General features: G+C 47.8%; 1 protein-coding gene across 1 annotated transcript in view; it reads left to right on the top strand.

The window, feature by feature from the left end:
• The first annotated feature begins 1910 nt into the window (after positions 1 to 1910).
• The window catches only part of LOC105701507, a 100043-nt gene continuing 81713 nt past the window's right edge, over positions 1911 to 20240 (top strand). The window contains exons 1-2 of the mRNA XM_023432044.1: positions 1911 to 2100; positions 7011 to 7040. Coding sequence (XP_023287812.1) covers positions 1911 to 2100; positions 7011 to 7040 — 220 coding nt within the window. The remainder of the gene's footprint in view (positions 2101 to 7010; positions 7041 to 20240) is intronic.

The following is a 20240-nucleotide window of genomic DNA, read 5'->3' on the forward strand; positions in this document are numbered from 1 at the left end:
GAGAACTGCCGGACGGGAAACGGGGCCCTTTAGCAAATTCCACTTTCCCAGGGTGCCCCGAGACTTTTTCTCCCCTCCCCGAGGAAGGGAGATCTCCCGGAGAAAATCGAGAAAATGAGAACGTGCTGCCTTTCCATCGCTACGAAATTTTTCTCTCCGTAGCAATTTTTAGATTCCTTCATTTTTTCACGTTACGTTATAGGTTGATATCCTGCAGGACGAGATCTTCAAAGTGACGTCTCGTCCCGTCTGAGGAAAATTTTGGCAAGGGTGCGAATTTGAATAGGAAACTTTTTTCTTACAAATCAGTGCACTGAGAAATAAATATCATTGAACCAAATACTCGGACAAATGGGATGCAATTTTTGATCGAAATGATGACAATTTATTTCAGTTTAATTGGGTGAAATAATTCTATGAAGTAAGAAAGTATTTCTTCGGTTCATTGATTTCTTTTTCTCAGGGTATGTTTTATACGTGGGTGGATGCGAGGTCCTAAAGGGCGAGGTTTCCGGCGTCCTCCTAGCTCGCTTGACTACGAAAATGACGCTTCATTCATCGTTTCATTCATCTCGAGCCATCCGAGCCGAGGGTCCACCGTCGGAGTAATAAGCAAAAAAGATCCACCGGTCTCTCCGACCCATTACGTAGAAAGGGACGAAGAAACGATTCCTCTTCGGGCCGTAAAAAGCGTGGCGAAGGCAATTGCACCGTGGACCACGGGGCCGCGGTTTTATTTTTCCCTAGGAACACGCCCCGGCATAGTTATCCATCGGCCATCGGGCAGTCTCCGCCGTCTGAGCCATCTAGCCGGCCCAGTGTCACTGACCGTCACCATGACGAATGACGGTGGGTAACGGCCCCGAAAACCCGGATCGAACCGATGGGAACCTGAAGAGGGCCCCGTGGAACCGAAGGAACCGGACTTCGCTAGGACGGAACTGGACTCGAAACTTTTTTGCGGAAGCAAACTCGTCCAGGGAGAATTTTTTGCTGGGGGGTCGTATTTATGTTTGGAGAACATGGTTGCACATTCGAAGGGTATCCAGGACCCTGAAGACGCGGGACGAGGCCGAGCTCGCCGAGGCGCATAACGAGTGCGGCGATTTCGATTAATCTCGAAAGTCGTGTGGTAGCCGTTACAGTGACAGATGACATAATTGGTCCAGAGGTTGTGGTCGGCGTTTTCCCTCGTCCCTTTATCCGGGATCTTCCCTGGGTCTGGAGATCCCGGTCCAGAATCGATCTCCGATCCATCTCCGCGGTCGATCTGGTCTTCCCTGCGTACTGTTAGCGGTAACGCCGCTACACGATGGATTAAGACGTTCCCATGGACAACGGATGTACCTTCGCCGGGAACAATCAGCCGTTCACCCGGGTCGAATAGCCTCGTGTTCCTGCCGAGCATCTCGGCCGATCTCCACGTCGCGTTCTCGCGTGCTCCGAAATGGCCGAGGCCTTCCTACGAGCCGATTCGTATCGATCGACAGTTTCTCAAGTGAAACTCCCCCGACGGTACGGTACTTTCGGTCGGTCTCGTCGAGGCCGGTTGTCACAGAAATTCGTTATGAAAAAAAAAAAAGAAAAAGAAAGAAATATAACCGATCTTTAGGAGTATCATTCAACCGGCGCCGCTTACCCGATAATAAATCAGACTCAAAAATTAATAACCCCATCGACTGCAAAACAGCACTTTATTCTTTATCCGAGCAATGATAAAAATTGAATTGCAGTCTTTTTTAGACTATACCTGCATTTAATCTCCTTTTGATTTTCTTTTTAATTTTTTTTTTACTGTGTTGTTTATGGAGATTCTCATTTTAGGAGGCTCGACCCGCCGCCTCGTCCACCAGGAGTACCTCGACGAGCTACCTACCCCGAAGAGGCCCAACGCGCGGCGGAGGGGTGCTATGATCAGCATGGAGCTTCCTGGTCACGGGACGCAGCACGGGGCCCTCCACCTGGGCGTCGGCGTGAACCCGGGAGACGGGGGCAGCGCCCTCGCCGGGATCCATCCGCACCCCCAGGACTCGCTTCTGCATCACCACAATTCTGGAGCCACGACACCCGGAGGTATGCACGAGGACTCCAAGAAAAAACGTACGTTTCTTCTTACGAATCCAGGTTGCTTTACGTACTCCCTAGATATTAAGACAGTCCCTTATCTCGCGATTATCTGAGAAAGACTTAAGGTGGTACGAAAGGGTAACTCTATACACATCAAAACGTAATAATATTTATGAAACATATTTTCAAACTGGGTGCACCGGATAATTTGAAACCTTACCACGGAATTGTGGACGTCCTAACGAAAGTCTCGAAACTCACGAGATATCCATTTTCTAAGTAAAACATTATTTTCGACCTTGTCCGTCATAAATGCGGAATTTTTTCATTTGTAACACGAAATTACGCAGATATAAAGTCCTTTGATAGGAGCCCCTTAATTCCGAGCGGAAGGAAGGTTTATGAATATCTTGAGTTTTTGAGATGTATATATGACACTTTCGTAACACCTTAAGGCGACGTGAAAGTGGCATTCGGCAACATGTTACGTTTTCTCTGAACTGGGTGTGCGGAATCGTGTGAAATCTTACCACGTGGATTTGGAGACTCCGAGGAAGGTCCGCGTGCATGGGAATCTTCAATTTTCAACGTTCAAAATTTGTATGTGGACACATTTTCATTTTTCTTGTATTTTTTTTTTTTCATCGAAAAACCTGGAAATCGTAAATCTTATCGCGACTCTCCCCACTGAGTGTCTCAGTTTCTTCGCGATCGACGCCGCCCTCGCTCGTGGACGTCGACGTGGTCCCCTTCGCCGACGTCGACGTCGGCGTCGCGGGGAGGCTCTAATTAAATGCCGGGCCCGGAGAAGGAGCGGCTCGGGATGTTTCGCGGCCGATTATCGGGTATCTCACGACAAAGGCCGTCGGTGGCAACCGCGGCCGGTACAAAAGGTGAAAGACAGCTTTGTTCCGGGCGAACAATCGAGTTAGCAAAGCGAGGAGGAGGACACAGCCGGCAGCGAAAGGGGAAGGAAGAGGCCCGCGAAGTCAACGCTCGGCCGGACGACGAGCCCGGAGAAACGGCGGGGATAAAAAGGCGAAAAAGGCGAAAAAGGGGAAAAACGGGCCGGGGGGCAGAGAGGAAGAGAGACGTCCGGATCGGAGAGATCGGCCCGACGCGATCGGTGCACTCCACCTCGCGGTTAGGGGTACATACCGGCCCGATGTACACGGACGTACACCCGGTCGCTTCATACAGCTACAAACGATCCGTACCGGCGCTCGTCGGCCTGGTTAAGGGAGATGAAAGACGCCGCCGTGGCGGGAGCCAGTGACACGGCACGAGCGCCCGCCCCGGGTCGTTAAATCTAATGATATCAGAGATTTGACAAAGCGGCCCCGAAAGACCTGCCTCGTTGTCCCCGACAAGGTGCACTTGTCTCGGTTGCCTTGGTCTTATTAATTTTTTTCTCTTTTTTTTTACGCCTTTTTAACGAGAAAACTCAACGGTATATACCCCCTGGAAAGTGATGCAGGTGTATTAACATTCGAGATTTCCCGCAAAGAAGGCTAATTTTTAATATCTATATAACATACAGGCGTTCCTCGATTTACGCGAATGAAAATCCCGTCAATATTGCTTGGTCGAGTTTTTCTTCATATATGTATATTTATTCTTCACCTCAAACTCGTGGTTGTGCTTCCAGTTTGCAATGGTACAATTAAAAGGAATTGCCCCCTTCGGGAAAGTTTATTTAGAGGCGATAATCCCGGTTTTCGGACGCGAAACTCGACCACGTCCTTCTGGTATTACGCACTCCGTCGACCTGAGACGCCCACTCTAAATTCCTCGGATTTAACTATTGAAGATATGGGGAGGGGGAAATAAAAATGTGCAAAAATACCCCGTAATGCCGCTTAACGCGATTCGATCTTCGTTAAGGCCGAGAGGGCGCGCAATCAATTGCGGCCGCAGAGACGGATTAAATTCCGCGATTTTTCCGCGGGCCCGCGAGAACGAACGACAGCCCCGGCGTTGCACTGTCAGTGGGCAATAATTAATTCTCACCGCGATAAATATTGTCCCGGAGAGAGAGGGGCAGAGGGAGGAGGGGGCAGAAGTCGCCGTCTTCGTCCCTCGGACTCGAGGCTGGCCGATACACTCTCGATAGTTGTCCCGATATAAGTTATGTGTCTATGCCGTGTGCGAGATGGGAAAAAGTGGGAACTGGAAATATTAGCATATGACGATTGCCGATCGATCGGTCGCGGTTTACGTTCACCCGGCTCGGGCGTTGCAGTTTACTCGCCGGCGAATTTTCGAGTTTACTCAGAATCGAAGGACTTAAGGCGACGCGGAAGTCCCGCTTGAACCGATTATAAATTCGTACCTAATTGTTTCAAACATTACAATGTGAATACGGAGACTATAAGGAAGATCCTGACAGGCATGAAATATCAATTTTTAAAAAATTCTTTTATAGGCATTTCAGTATTTCTTTTTTTTTAAATAGCGCAATTTCATGGGTGGCGGGACCTTCTTTATGGCCCCCATATTTACGTGATAAAGTTTGGAACGATTCGGTGCATCCAGCTCGGAGAAATGTTTCATAAACTGTCGAGCCCACGGAAGTGACTTTCATATCGCCTTAAGACCGGTTGAAATTTTCCACCTCATGCGAACGGGAGTCAATGTCATAATTCGAAGGCGAGATAAAATTGGCGTGCCGACTAACGTCACGATTGACTCGCGTCACGCCGATTTCCCTCATCGACCCGGTTTTCTCTCTCCCCTGGAAATATCGGGTTTTTGCACTCGGCGACAATTATCGCGGCCGTTTCCGCCTCCCGCAAGGATATTCAAATTCGCTTCCGCGGAATCGGCCGATCGGTCGATCAGCTGATCGCGCCCGGCCCCGGGGAGCGCTCGCGCGCTCCGGCGTATTAATCTCGGATATTAATCTGGCCGATTATCGAAACTGTCCGCCCCGGTGGGAAGATGCATTAGAAAGCTATAGCTATCCCGCGGTGGTTGCCATAACTCGCCGTCGTTGCGGATTAACGAGTCAATTTTGAGCCCCGAGCCGGCGAAAGCGAGCGCGCCTCTTGATGCGGCGAAAAGAGGGGAATTCAGTTCCTCTGCTTTCTTTTTCTTTTTTTTTTTTAATTAACTCGGAAATTGACCCAACGTCATTATATTGTAAACGTTACTCTTCGAGAGATGGCTGGAATTTTAATTTCCGGGGTTTAAACATATATCATATACGTCAATTTTCGAGAATTAAATTCATATATATTTTTTTTCACTTATAAGAATGGCCGAATTTTCAGTTGGAGGGTTAATCAGGGTGGATATTATCGATATGTGGAGGGGATATCAATTTTTCGGTCTCGAGACGGTGTTTGGGATTTTTCGAGAATCGACGAGAAGACGCGCGACCGCTCAAGGGCCGATTTCTCGGGGAACGAAAGCCGGCAAAGAATGGCGGAAAGAAAGGCGTCTCCGCCGAGGTGGGAAGAAGAACCCCGAGGAATGCTGAGGTCTCATTCTGGGAAGCTGGAAATCGCGGGGGAAGATCGCCGGGGAGATATGCGGCGTTAAATCGCGAGCCCGGAGGGGGCTTTTAATTACCCCCGGAAAAATCGGGATGGCGAACCCTCCCCCTCGTTCCGAGGAATCGATCGACCCCCTATTTTTGCAAATCGAATCGCCTCCCACGGCGTACCTCGACGAGCCACTCCACAGTTACTAATAATCATCTCCCGGATTTTTAATAAATTATTTAACGTGCCTAGACTTACCTTTCGTGTAAAATATTTATATATAGTATATATACAAAATGTCAAGTATTTATGTATAATATGTATTGGAGCGATTTCCATTATCGAGATAATTGACATCGACACGTGGAGGAAGGTCGACGCCGGTGCAACGTTGCACTCTCGCTGCATCGGGCCCATTCCCGCTTCCGCAGTGATCTTTTCCGAAGGGTAATACGATAATTGGATGACGACGGTGGTCCCTCGGAGTTTCTCTGTCACTGACTGACGAAACAGTTTGCTCGTTCTAATATCCCGCAATTTCTCGGCAATAAACCGTTTATGTGCTCACCCGGGATTAAAGGCCTGCGGTAATTGGTCTCGCCGGTTAGGGACTTCTTGCGCCGAGTAGGAAGGAACTCTTTGCGTTCCTCGACATCTATCGGGCCCATTTTTGCCCCGTGGAACGCCCTGTGGTCTCACCGACAAAGCGTTCCCTTCGACGACGTCCCCGACCCGTCTTAACACTCGCCGACGTCCCTTCGTTCCTCGACCGACGTCGGACCGTGAGATCGACGTCGGCCGACTATCCTGATAAAAGAAGTGAAATACCTAGGGGCATAAAAAATTGATAAAATAAAATTTCGGATGTCGAGACCGACATCGCTCAACATCCTAAATAATAAAATTGCAACATTCAGCGACGCAAGAAATGAATGTAATAAAATATGTTGAACGCCTCTTCGACTTTCTTAATCCAACAATTGGCATGTCCAGCGACACCAAAAAAAAAGGAAAATAATGAAATAAAATATGTCGAGCTTCTCTCCCCTCCTCGATAGACGTCGGAAAGTGAGAATAATTTCCGTAGAGAAATGGATTTGAATATCCAGCGACACGTTAAAAAATTAATAAAGTATGTGAAGCGGTGAGATAAAAGTATCGGAAAATCTGTAATTCGGCTGTTCGAGCTCGGCGCGTCTCTGCGTTCCCGGGTAGTTATACGCGTGCACGTATATATCCATCGGGCGAGATAGCCAGTTTATTTATGGGGTTAAATAAAGGAACACACCGCGATGCCACGATAGGAGGCCCCGTACAAATAGGTTCGCCGTGCGAGGTTGCATCGGCCGGGCGCGGTCCGCGAGTCCCATAAACGTAACACGGCGAGGCTTTGCCGACCAACAATGCTAAACTCGAGACTAGCCGTTAATCCATGTTCTCTCGTTTTCTTTGCCACAGATGACGGAGCCCACGGGATGAATCAAGATGGTAAGTCCTCTTTCCGCTCTGAGATGCGCCAGGGATCCGGTGATGGGTCACTTCTCTTCCTCGATTAGCGCTTTCCGCATGCTGTTAGTAAGTAAACGACCTTCCGTGATTACCAGATGAAGCATCGAATGCAGTTTTGAGCTGCCGAGAACATGACATATTAATTCATTATATAAGTAATTATTACGGATCGTGAATAATCATGAAAATGCATGATTTCCATGATAACCAGATGATGCATCCAATGCAGTTTCGAGCTGCCGAGAACATGACATATTTATTCATTTTGCGCAGGAATCGTCTTAAAAGAAAAAAAATAATAGGGGAGCGTATAAATATATTTGTGAATATTTTGATTTATTTATTGAAAAGAAGTCAGGAGGGAGCGCGAGGGCCCACAGAGCTCCGCGTCCCACGACCTCCCAGAAGAATCCTTGGATTAGTTTTATTAGTAACTATGGATCGTGAATTATTATGAAAATAGTACGATCTCGAACACTGCGGGAATCGTTTAAAAAATAGGGGAGCGCAGATATATATTTCTGTAGATTTTTTATCTATTTATCGGGAAGAGGTCGCGAAAGAGCGCGAGGGCAGACAGGATTCCGCGTCCCACGGCCGCAAGGCGGCCTCCCAGGAGGATCCTTGGATGCGTCCGGGAAGGACGAAGGGATCCCCAGGGATAGGCAGGGGTTCCACGATGCCGGGCCCATGGACACGTAATTTACGGCGAGGGTGCGAGGCTCGGGTCTAAAGGGTGACCCTCGCTCGCGAGGTGTGAGCCTAGTGTGGAGGCCCCGGGGCCCCCTCGCTCAATATTCAACAGGTATTTACATTCGCAAATTGTTTACGTCGGCCCACGGTGAAATCTGTCAGGATTTCGCGGCATCCTCGGCTAACAGACTTCGTGACGAGCGCCCTGAGCGAGCGCCGACCGGGATCGCACCAACCCGAGTCAGGAGTGAATTTTTATTCGTAAATAGGAGGCCCTCCCAAGGTCGGCCCCCGTGCCCCACCCTCTCCGACCCCTCAAGGAACTCCGTGAATTTTTGTACCCCCCTGTTGCGAAAACCAAGGGAAATAATCATTTTTTATTCTTCCAATACTCTTTACACCCGAGCTAACCACGTGGTTCGCGAGCGGAGACCATTTACGGCGAGTTCCACGCCGGATCGTCGAACCTGCCCTCCTACACGAATTAAGGTGGCATGCAAGTCGCATCCGAGGGGTCAACTGATTAAGGTGAAGTGAAACACGTCGAGGAACTTGATCGACGTCGATAAGAAAGATTTTTCTAAATGCATATGTTGCCGACGTTCGTTTTTATATCGACAGCTGTGTCGAATTATATTGGGTATTGTACCAAATGGCATACTCCACCTGTCGTTTTCGTACAATAAATATCAAGAAATCGAAGTAAAACTCCAGAAATCCTCTGGATTCGTGTTTTCTGGGGCCCTAATTAACTGCAGAGGGACCCCCTGCGCCATCTGTGATTTCCAGGTCAATTCAATTTTCACTCCGAGACCTCGTATTCCCATCGCTTTAGCATAGCAGCGCATACAACACTTTTTTTGCCTTTATCCCATTCAAACGCGAGTTTATCGATTACCAGAGTAAAAATTGTCCTGACCCCTTCGTTTCTTATATCAGAGCCTTCGATAATTAATTTCGAATAAATTCGAAAAATAAATATATTGATCGAAATATGAGAGCTCGACGCCATTTTGGGTCTGGTCTGGGCTGAGTTATAAAATTTTTTAAAAAAATTCAAATTTTCAATGTGTCGGGACAATTCTTAGACGATCAAGAGTGATGTGTCAAAGTTTCGGACAGTTTAGTCTAATACCCTTAAAAAAAATGTACTCGAATCGAATGATTTGAAGGGGGTTTCATCTTAAGATACTTTTATACTCTTTTCATTTAATTCTGCACATAAATGTAGAAGAAATGCCACTTTCGTCCAGCCTTAAAACCTGGCGATTCTCCGTCTCTCTACTCTACCTTCGCGATAATTAGCGTAACGGCGGGCGGTGAGATGGAATTAATAAATCGGCCCCGTAAAAAGGCCCGGGAACAGGTTTGGCGCTTCCCGCGGAATCCGCGCTGCCCCGGCCGGGGGCAACGGCGGCCATATTTGTTAATGCCCTGTCAGGATCATTGATAAAGGCTCGGATAAAGGCGCGATTATGCCACCGCGCTCGCGGTCACGGAGCCCCCGTGTACGTGCACGCCAACCCGCCGAGTTGGGCCTAATTATGGCGCAACACAGGCGCATTGCGCTTACGTAACTCCGCGATAATGCGGCGCTGCACATGCAGCTGGGGTCCTGCATACCTGGCCCTGCCTGCCTGCCGTTGCACCGGAGCTGCAACGCCCGGCGACGCCCGCTGCAGGGCTTAGCGCCGCCACCTCGAAGACGCGCTCAAAATTACCATTTTCCAACCCCGATTTAACTAATTTCAGATTATCCATTAGAAATTGCCCGCTTTTTATTATGCCTCCTTTTTAGTGCCAACCGAAATCGTAAGACGTATCATCGTTCGCCACTAAAGAGGTTAAGGAGCGTCCCAAATGTTTTTTTTCTTTTCTACGAAACGGATGCACCAAATCGCTTCAAATTTCACCTCTAGAACGTGGAGGCACTAAGGAAGGTACCGACGCTCGTGAAATTTCATTTTTGTCTTAAATTACAAAATTGTTTATAAACATAACACTAGTTTCATGACGGTCGGCACCTTTCTTGGGCTCTTTATTTTCACGTGCTGAAGTCTCGAATGATTTAAGGTGATATGAAAGTGTCATATGTGTATATATATACCAAAACGTCAAAATGTTTATAACATTTTTCTCCAAACAGGGCGCACCGAATAATTTGAAATTTCAGCGCGTGATTATGAAGGCTCTGAGGCAGAACAAAATTTTCTATGTAGCCCATACCAGAACCAAGGAAACATATTTTGGGTTGAAAAATGAAATTTCATTGGCATCGCGTTCTTCCTTAGGGCCTCCGTAATCACGTGTTAAAGCTTTCAACGATTCGGTGCACCCAGTTTGGCGAAAAGGTTTATAAATAGTTTGACGCTTTATATATATAAAATGACCCTTCGATTGATATATAGAAATATATATATGTAGAATGACCCTTTCATATCAACTTAATGTATCCAGGTTGGAGATTCGTAAATAATTACGATAAATTTCGGGGGGGCTGAGGTGAGGAGATTGTTTTTCAATTCCCTTGGAGCCGCTCCAAGGGAATGATTTTTCCCGGCTACTGGTCGGCGATGGCAACTTTTATGGCTTGTAAATTAAGCCGGAGCGATCGCTAACGAGCAGTGGGAAACTCGGGACGATTTGTCTTCCCTAGGCGGAGAGCTTCGGAGGGCCGCGTAACTATCGCTCGGTCCCGCTCGCTCGGGCCGGTGGAAACGTATAGAAAGGCGTAAATATGCACCGGGGAGCGCGCTCGCGCGAGTGCGTGCGAACTAGTGAGCGCGCTCGCCGCGGGAGCGGGCGCGTACCTACGTACCACGCCCGCGCACGCGAGAGAACTCGCCCGGCGGATACTCGCGGCCCGAATGATTTGTATTGCTAAATAATCAGCGCCGGTTGTCCGGGATACTGGTTTTAATGACAACCGGGGAGAGTTATAATCCGTTTTAAGCAGTGCCGTTGCCCGGTTACGGGCTCGAGATATATCGAATATTCGCGGTATATCCGCGAGCCTGCGAGCCTCGCCTCATCCTTACACTGTGACGAAAAGAAAAAACGTACCATAATTTTATTAACACTTTTCTTGGAAGTTTTATCCAGGCGCGGTATACTAATTTTATAACATATTTTCAAAGAAAATGTGTAACATGTATTATTAATTTAGTACGTCTGTGTAATTAATTCATAATATGTGGTATAAATTTGTGATGATCCGTACTTGATTTTAAACGGTTATTTCTGTAGACAAAGAAATTTCGATAATTTCGACATTTCCCGCGGTATCGAGTTTCATAGTTTTCACCGGCGCGATGGAATTTATGCATATTTGCCGGTCATTAATGCACATTTTTACGTTTTTACTTCTCATATCGATGATTCCCATTTATTATTAATCAAAGTACCGATGGAACATTCTGTCCTTTGCTTAATGTGCGAATGTCTTTTTCGCAAAAAATTGAAAAATTCATGGCGGATTCCATGGAGCGATTTAGGGACTTCGATATCGAGTTTCATAGTTTTCACCGGCGCGATGATTCCATGCATATTTGCCTGTCATTATTGCACATTTTTACGCTTTAACTTTTCATATCGATGATTCCCATTTATTATTAATCAAAGTACCGAAGGAACATTCTGTCCTTTGCTTAATGTGCGAATGTCTTTTTCGCAAAAAATTGAAATTTCATGGCGGATTCCATGGAGCGATTTAGGGACTTCGATATCGAGTTTCATAGTTTTCAGCAGCCCGATGATTCCATGCATATTTGCCAGTCATTAATGCACATTCTTACGTTTTAACTTTTCATATCGATGATTCCATTTATTATTAATCAAATTACCGATGGAACATTCAGTCCTTTGCTTAATGTGCGAATGTCTTTTTCGGTAAAAATCGGAATTCTATGGAGAGATTTAGGGACGTCGGGCCCTCGATAGCGGGTCGCATAGTTTTCACTGGCGCGATGGAATTTATGCGTACTCGCGTGCCTTTAATGCACGCGAGTAGATCGCGCCGCGCTGGCTATATATCCGCGGCATCGAACATGGCCGCGAGTTATACAACCCGTGCCCCCCGTGCACCTCTACAATGCACGGGGATTTCCTCCAGTTGGGGCACGCGTGTATGCGTGCTCTAACGCGGCGTGGCTAAGGTGCCGATTTTCGCTCGCATGATCTGTCGATCGCTTCTCCGCAGCTCGGGGCGATATGGCGCGGTATCGCGTGCGCGCCTGCGCACCTCGGCCCTTTATTTAGGCGCTTTTCCGCATCCCGTGAAAAACCGAGATATTTATCAATTCCTATACCCGCCTTCGGGAGAGTACTTGCGCGTGGAACATATATATTTTCCGGTGCCAGGAGAAATTCCGGAGTGGATATTTAATAACCAAATGAGTGCATTTTCATTTATTTTCCCAATAACACCTTTTCAAGAGATCTATACTTTCCCTTTTTTTTTTCAACCTTTGAATTTCCAAATTCTTTTTGCAAACGAAACTTGTGTATTTTCGTTGTGCGGCTCAGATTTTTTATATTGTCCAGAACATGATTCACACTGATAATAAGAAATCCTACCCGCTTCGACTAATGAACACTTGCAAATGGGAGGAAACACTTTGATTATATTGGCAATTGCCATTTCTTTCTCAAGAAACCTCTCCTACGATTACATTTACCCTCGACGCGATTGCAAACATTTTAGCTCTCGGTGGAATTATTTTCCCTCGGAATTACAATTCATTTAAGTTCATTCGGGTGGAATAATTAATTACTCCTCGAATTAACGAAATATTTCTTTGGGTCGATGAACTTTTTTGCCCAGGGTGGAGAGGGTTAATGTTACAGATGCCTTTATTTTTTTTCGACGCGATTGCAAACATTTTACCTCTCGGTGGAATTATTTTCCCTCGGAATTACAATTCATTTAAGTTCATTCGGGTGGAATAATTAATTACTCCTCGGATTAACGAAATATTTCTTTGGGTCGATGAACTTTTTTGCCCAGGGTGGAGAGGGTTAATGCTACAGATGCCTTTATTTTTTTTTTTTTACATATAGCGGAAATAATTTCGAAAAGCTCAGCCTAGGTGGAAGACGAGCGCGAGTCGCCCGAAGCGAGATGAAACCAGAACCGATTGCGAAACGGGGGCAAAACGGTCCAGGACGATTTCACCTCGACTCCTGCGTCCTTCCTTCTTCCTCGTTCTCGCCTCGCACGTACAAGAACGATAGAATCGATAGTGGCGGGGAATATATAGGCACGTATTTGCCGAGCTGCTCTCCACACGTGCAAGTCCAGGGTGTGGCCACGCTCCGGTGCAACGGGATCATCGGCAATGCGTTCGATATCGAACGAAATCGAAATATCGAACAGAGGTCGATAGTCGATACGATCGGACTGCGCTTGGACCGCGGCGGAAAAATCGCTGCCCCGACCCCGGATGATGGATGCCGCAGGATATATACAGGGTGCTCCAACAACATTTCCTCAATCCCCAACGGGACGTCCATTTCCCTCTTCTTCTTCTTCAATTAATATAAAATAACTCTGGATTAAGAATCTGAAAAATCCCTGAATTATCATTAATGACCATAGGAACGTGCCTTGAAATTGTGTAAAACCGTCGACAGCGATCGCATAAAGTGCGTTGCAAAAAGACGCGTTTTACCCGTTCCAATGTCCGCCCTATCCACAACAAATTCGACATAACATTTATTCTACGTCTGTTAAACTATTGCTTTAGTCTAGCAACGCGAGCGTCGTTTAAACGTAGTATATACGTAAAATAATCGTTCATAATCCTTTACTATACGTTCGGATAACGTTCAAGAGTTTACGTCAAAGTGCGCGTTTCTTCTTGACTAGGGATAAACGCATCGGAAAACGTGCAGGTAAAATCAACGATTAGATTAATTGCAAAATGTGAATTTCATTAATCTGTGTTTATTGGGCGTGAATATGGTATCAGTATTAACATGAATTCCTCGGTTGAAGATAATAAGTAACCCGCGAGTTCTCGGCTTTAAGGATCGCAGGATTTGCAGTCGCCTCGACACGCGACGCGGGAAATCGGTCGCCAAAGGGCGACAATCCGTTTCGTTCCCAAAGGCGGTGCCGCGTTTTGCATCTCCCGCCGCGGAAAGTGGCCGCTACCGGGCAGAGAACGTTTTTCCCATTTTCGCCGGATTCCGCAAGACTGCAGGGCTCAATTCGACGCTCCGGTGGGGTCTGCGATTTCCTTTCCGCATCACGCACTAGGAGACGCCCTAGTCGCGTGGATTACCTCCTCTGAAGCGACCTTTATCAGCGTCGATTCCTCGCGGGCGATTATCCGCGAGTACAGTCATTGCCTTGGAATTAGCCTTTGGCCCGATGCGCCGATCCGGCGCGGATCCACCGCGCCCATTAACCCGGGTGCACCCGGGAATCGTATATCCCAGTGATCGAGTTACCGCCGATTAGCGCTCGTTCACCCGTACATATATTTAACCATTAACAAGCCGTCAATCACTCCCACGCGAGGCCAGCCAAGTAAATACGCGAAACTCGAGCTCTCGACTCGCCCGAAGGGTCACGTCAGCCCGCGAGTGACTTTACATCGAGTGCCATTAGGATATCGATCCCGCGGGCCGATTAGCGATAATGGCTGGGTCTCGATTGAAAATTACTAGAAAATCGACGCGGGGGCTAATTAACATCCGCGACGACACGCATCTTCACGCCGAGTTAACGATCGCGTAGGAACAACCGGTTCGATGAGGATACCGAACCGCGGATTTGACGGCGATAATATCGGTCTCTGGGTCTGTTATCTCTAACGAAAATGAACCCATTAAATTAGCGGTAGAATCTCCATGCCTAACAATTCTGCTTTCCTCAAGCGCAAGAGTCTTGAGTAACGAGACGGACCCAGGGTAGCTAGGTCCATAAGAACTAACACGTTTGTTTCCGTCGGAAGTGACCTGGTCTGGTGCGATCGGCTCTAGTCACAACTTTGGATCTATATTTTTACGAAATGAGAAACGGAAAATCCACCGTTAATGCCGCTAATGCCTTCAAAAGCGTTGTATTTATTATGTAAGAAAGGAAAATTTGTCTGAGGATTGTTTCCGAGTGGGAGTCAATTTATTTCACGCGTCTGGGAACACTGGCCGTGGTGGTGGACACCAAGCGTGAGGTAGGTCACGGATGAGGGCGCCAAGAGTGAGATAGGTCGCGGTAGCGGGTGACGCTCACAAGGTAGGTCGGGGATACCGGCGCCAGGCGTGAGGTAGGTCATGGATGCGGGACCCAGGCGCGAGGCGGGTCGAGGCGCGTCCTCCGAAACGAGGTCCTGTTACGTGCGCGCGCATCAGGCTCGGCCAGAGGCGCGCGCATCAGGCACGGCCAGCGGCGCGCGCATCAGGCTCAGCCAGCGGCGCGCGCAGCTCTGGACCGCGCGCAACCTGTATCTCATTCTTGGCGCGCATCTCGAGCGGGGCACATCGGCGCGGTCCGGATGTTCATAATATGATAAATTCGCAGCAAATCGATGACACGCGGCTCCGGCGTCGTCCGCTCGGATGTCGGCCATCTCGAGGCGGTGCCACGTCGTAATTAGCCGCTCCTCCGCGTTACCGGTAATTACGGACGGCTACACGCATACGCGGCCCGGCCCCGCGCGGACAGGCGCCGCTCGCGTTATTATTGATATTAATAATGCAAAAGCCGGCCGGTCGCGACCGGGTGCCGAGGAGGGACAGATCGCAGCCGATAGGAGTCAATTAGAGCTAACGGCCGGGTCGACGGACGCATGCCGATCTCCTCGAGCTCCATCTCGAGGATCTCCGCTCTCCGGACCGGTCCGCGTTTCCCCGAGGAGGGGGAACCGGACGAGGGGAGAGTTTAACGGGTAGCGGCGTTTTCGACCAGAAGTCAACTTCGATGATTACCCTAGTTGATATGCGCGGAACTCGGTACGCGAATTTCATTATGCGTGCACTTGGCGCGAACCTCGATACGCGTGCTAATCTCGGTACCTGTGCGCTTGGCGCGAACCTCGGTATCTCCGCGGGTTGCGAGATAATGTTTCTCGGCATTTTTCCCGCTTCGCCCACGACTGACAATGATAGTTGCGGAAAATAAACCACGTCAAGCAATAAGGTCTTGGGGATGGTCAAGGTGCGCGTCCCCTTCTCCTTCGTTCAAGTAACGAGACTCGATATCCGATCGGCGTTTTTTGCAGCGCCACCGGCGTGGCTTATAAAAAGAGATCCGCGCCCGATCCGACGCCAGATGAAACGATAAATGAAACCATCGCACGCCCACGAGATCGGCGCGATTCCCGCGGCGACGATCACCTGTTCCCCGGCCTTGGGCGAGAGATAGAGACACCGCTATCGGCCACTCCCGGGGTAGACGAAGAGGGCCGACGAAGCGACCGAGTCTCTTTACGCGGTTTGCATGCCGCTCGTTTTAATGGATTCCCTCGATCCCGATCCCAGGCCCCTCTCTTTTCTCCAGTCACCCGGTATGTCGGCCGATCGCCTTACTTACCATAGTTAATGCTATGCGCGCGCATATATCGGCCCCCGTAAAAACGCCCGAAAGACTGATAGTAGATCGCGGATAGATAATGATGCAGACCCCTCAGCTACCTCCGGAGAAAGCAGATATGTACTTGGCGCGCTGCTCGCCGGTCATGGCTGCCACCGTAGGTCGACCTGGTACTAGAATCGCGCACCTGAATACTTTATCTCCAATCTTATCTACCGAATGGCGTCACAAATTCCCCATTTTCTTTCCTTATTCTTTTCTTCTCAATTTCCCGCGCTTTCAATTCTTCCACGTTACGTCGATCCCCGGAAAGTCCCACGGGATTATCGACGAATTTAGTGACTCAGTGATGTACTCGTATCTTAATTGAGACGAACCATTTTCTCATTATCGTGGTTCTCTTGTCATTATCGTATCCGCTCTCTCGTCGGCGTTCCTTCTTCTCTCTCGTCATCGTATACACCGCGGCGTGTTAAGCTCGCGGGTTAGGACTGACGTTTCGAACGAAAATGAGTTACGGCCGCGATTATATTCTATTATAGATACCCCGAGCCATTACCGGCGTTGTAAAAGTACCTGGGTATGAGTACCTTTTTTGCGCGCGTGCACTTTACTCGGTAACTGTACCCCGCGACTAAGTGTAGGTCGTATAAAACACCTCTACTATGGGCCTCGGTGTGCATTCGATTCCCTTTTCCTTCTTTTTTCTTCATTTTTTTTCTTTTTTTTTTTCTTTCCATTTTGCCTTTCGGATTACTTTATTCAGAGAGACATTTCCCCTGTTACGTCGCTTAGAGACACGAGGCGATGTGGTTATTCATTTTTATATTTATATTTCGGGGTGTCGAGGCAATCAGTCCCTCGCGGTTTATGGAGGTCGTTAAGGAGTGACGGAGACGTCACGGCGACGGATGCTTTACGTCAGAAGGACACGCATAAAGCTTTTTCTTGACAACGGCGGCTCCCGGCCCTCTAACTAAGTCTTTCGAGCCGATCTCAAGGAATTGCCTTTTCTCCTCTCGAAGCGACTCCTTGTCGCATTTTCCGACCATTAAGGTGATATGAAAGGGTCGTTCTATATATATATAACGATTAAATATTTATAACAATTTTTCTCCAAACTGGGTGCACCGAATCATTCACGTGATTATAGAGGCTCTAAGTAAAAATGTGATGCTGCAGAGATTTAATTTTTCAAAACAACAAATTCTTAACTTATCCCAGACTAGAAACAAGAACGTATATTGTTTTGGAGAAATGATAATTTCATGGGAACCGCGTTCTTTCTTAGGGCCTCCATAATCACGTACTGAACTTTCAAATGATTCGGTGCACCCAGTTTGGAGAAATGTGATATAAATATTTTCACGTTTCGATGTGTATACTGAACAACGCTTTCATATCACCTTAAGGCCACATAAAAGCGGTCGCTTATGCAACTTTTTTTCAAATTAATTACAATCGCCTGAAATCTTACCACATGAATGTGGATGCCCTTTGGAAGTTCGTGAGACTGATGAAATTAAATATTCTAATGTATTTTATATGAACACTTTTTTATTTTGCGTAACAAATTTTATTTTACGGGTGTCAGGACCTTCCCTATAACGAAAATGAGTCGGCGAAGGATTTGTGAATTATGCATCTTGACGGGGAATTTTGTATTAAATATCAAGCTTTTAAGGTCCTTCGTTCACTTAAACGCGAGCGTGCAATAATGGAATTAAGGGTGTCAGGACCTCCCTTATAACGAAAATGAGTTGGCGAAGGATTTGTGAATTATGCATCTTGACGGGGAATTTTGTATTAAATATCAAGCTTTTAAGGTCCTTCGTCCGCATAAACGCGAGCGTGCAATCATCGAATTAAGGAACTTTACACACGCGGCCGTTTGCCGAGTGGCTCCAGGCCGTTAACGCTCGGTTTTAAGGCCACTAAGACGTAATTCATATCCCCATACTTGCCGCATATAATGCGCTTAAGCTCTCTGCCCGCCTCGGAATCCTCGATATTAACAGGGTGGCCACTTGTCCTGAATTACGCGCGCGCATATTTATTATTTACCCCGGGAATCAATATTTTTCCAGGCGGAATTAATTCATAATGATTACCGAGCCGCTTTGATCGCGTGCCCATTACCTTTTTTGATAATGAGAACAAGAAGCCCTTAACGTTCCTCGCAGGCCCCGAGACGACGTTAATCGGCGACATTGGCGAGGCTGTACCCCCGGATAAATGATTAACAATTAGTAATTAATTTGAATTCGGTTATTTGAGGTACTCGCGGAGTGGAGTCTGTAAAGTTGTTTTTCTGGGGGTTGATGGAGGGGGTTGATTTAAAATGGGAGGAGAGGGTCTTCAGGGTCCCCTTCAAGATCCTCTTCGGGGACTTCTTCAAGGTCCTCCTGGTACCGGATAACTGGCTCCGTGGGGGTGCCAGGAAGGCGAGGAGTAAGCTATTTCCCGAGGATGCCATTAATATACCGTAATACTCGGGGGATTAATATCGCCGATCCAGGAGTCTACACGGAAGGTCGCCATTGCGAAAAAGGACGATCCTCTTCAGGATCCTCGCCGAGGCTGGGATCGGCACTCGGGCCCATTCAGGAAGCGATCTCGATCTCGCCGCGGTATAATAGAGACATCGTTTCATGGCCAATTCGTTTAAATCGCACCCGTCGATCCGGGACGTCCGTCGCCGATCGGCGGCGTCCTTTTAATTGGATCCGAGATCTTCTAGCAATACTGACTATCTATACCCATAAATCGCTGTCAAAAATCCATCAAAGCTCTGCCGGAAGCCTCTTTCGATACCGCGGATCTCGAGGAGCGCGCCTGAGTCTCGCGCCAAGTGCATCTCGCCGCGCGACCGAGTCTCTATGTGTGAATGACGGAAAAAAAATGTCTTCTTCCTTGAACTCGGCCTGGAATCGATAGTACTCTGTCGATCGGAAGGAAGAAAAGAGGTTAGGATCTAAAGAGTAGAGGACACATAAAGTGCACCAGTCCAGAAGTCCCCTTCGAGTCGCCCGATTCGCTCTGCACCCAAGTTGACCCCCCGCAGGGATTTAAACGCCCGGGCAATGTGCATGCTCCGATTGAATATAAATCTCTGACAGAATGTGTGCGATTAGGCACGCCGCGGTCCGACTGGAAAGTTGAACTCGGTCTAATTTTGATCCGATGTAATCATTCGCTCGGGAATATCGTGAATTACTGCCGGCAGCCCGGTCGGGGCCACCTATCGAACTGTGCGCAAACGAGCGGCAGGTCTAATCGCACTCATTCTGCTTGAAATTTATGCCCGAGAGGTTATGTCGAAAATTCTTGCCAGCCGGTCGCGGCGAGGAAACGTAGAGACATTTATCCCGCGACTCGATGGGGCGGAAATAGGCCAAGAATTAAATTTTCACGGCTGCGAGACAAATACCAATTCTTCATCAATTTCACCCCTTTACTTGATTATCCATTCGGTATCTGCGAATGTCCACCTGAACCGTTTTAGACCATTAAGCACCTCTTGGCCCTCCAGCGTTCCGGAGAAAGTCAAGGAAGAGGACGCCGGAAGGCTTTCGGGAAAAAATGGCCGCCTTCTCGCACTTTCTCGGGAGAAAGAAGCCCAGGAAAGGGAGGCGCTTCTTCCGACTCGTGATTCGAGAAATGGCTGCCGATCACTCGCCCCTGGTAAAAAAATCGCACCTGCATTCTCCTTCAACCGCGTCGACTTTTCTACCAGGATCTAAATCGTACAGAAAAAGAGACGCCATGAAAATTCCAGCGTTTCCCTATTTTTAGGGGAATTTTCCCAGAAATTTATAGAAAGTAAATTTCACGAGTAAGAGTACGAGATTTTATTGATAATCGCTGTGGATATTGATTATTTTATATAATATGTATTTAATTAATTTTTTTCTCGCCTACTTTTCTGCCAGGATCTAAATCGAAAACAA

The sequence above is a fragment of the Orussus abietinus genome, unplaced genomic scaffold (assembly GCF_000612105.2).
Source record: "Orussus abietinus isolate OABI.00-Male unplaced genomic scaffold, Oabi_2.0 scaffold205, whole genome shotgun sequence".
Taxonomy (NCBI): Eukaryota; Metazoa; Arthropoda; class Insecta; order Hymenoptera; family Orussidae; genus Orussus; species Orussus abietinus.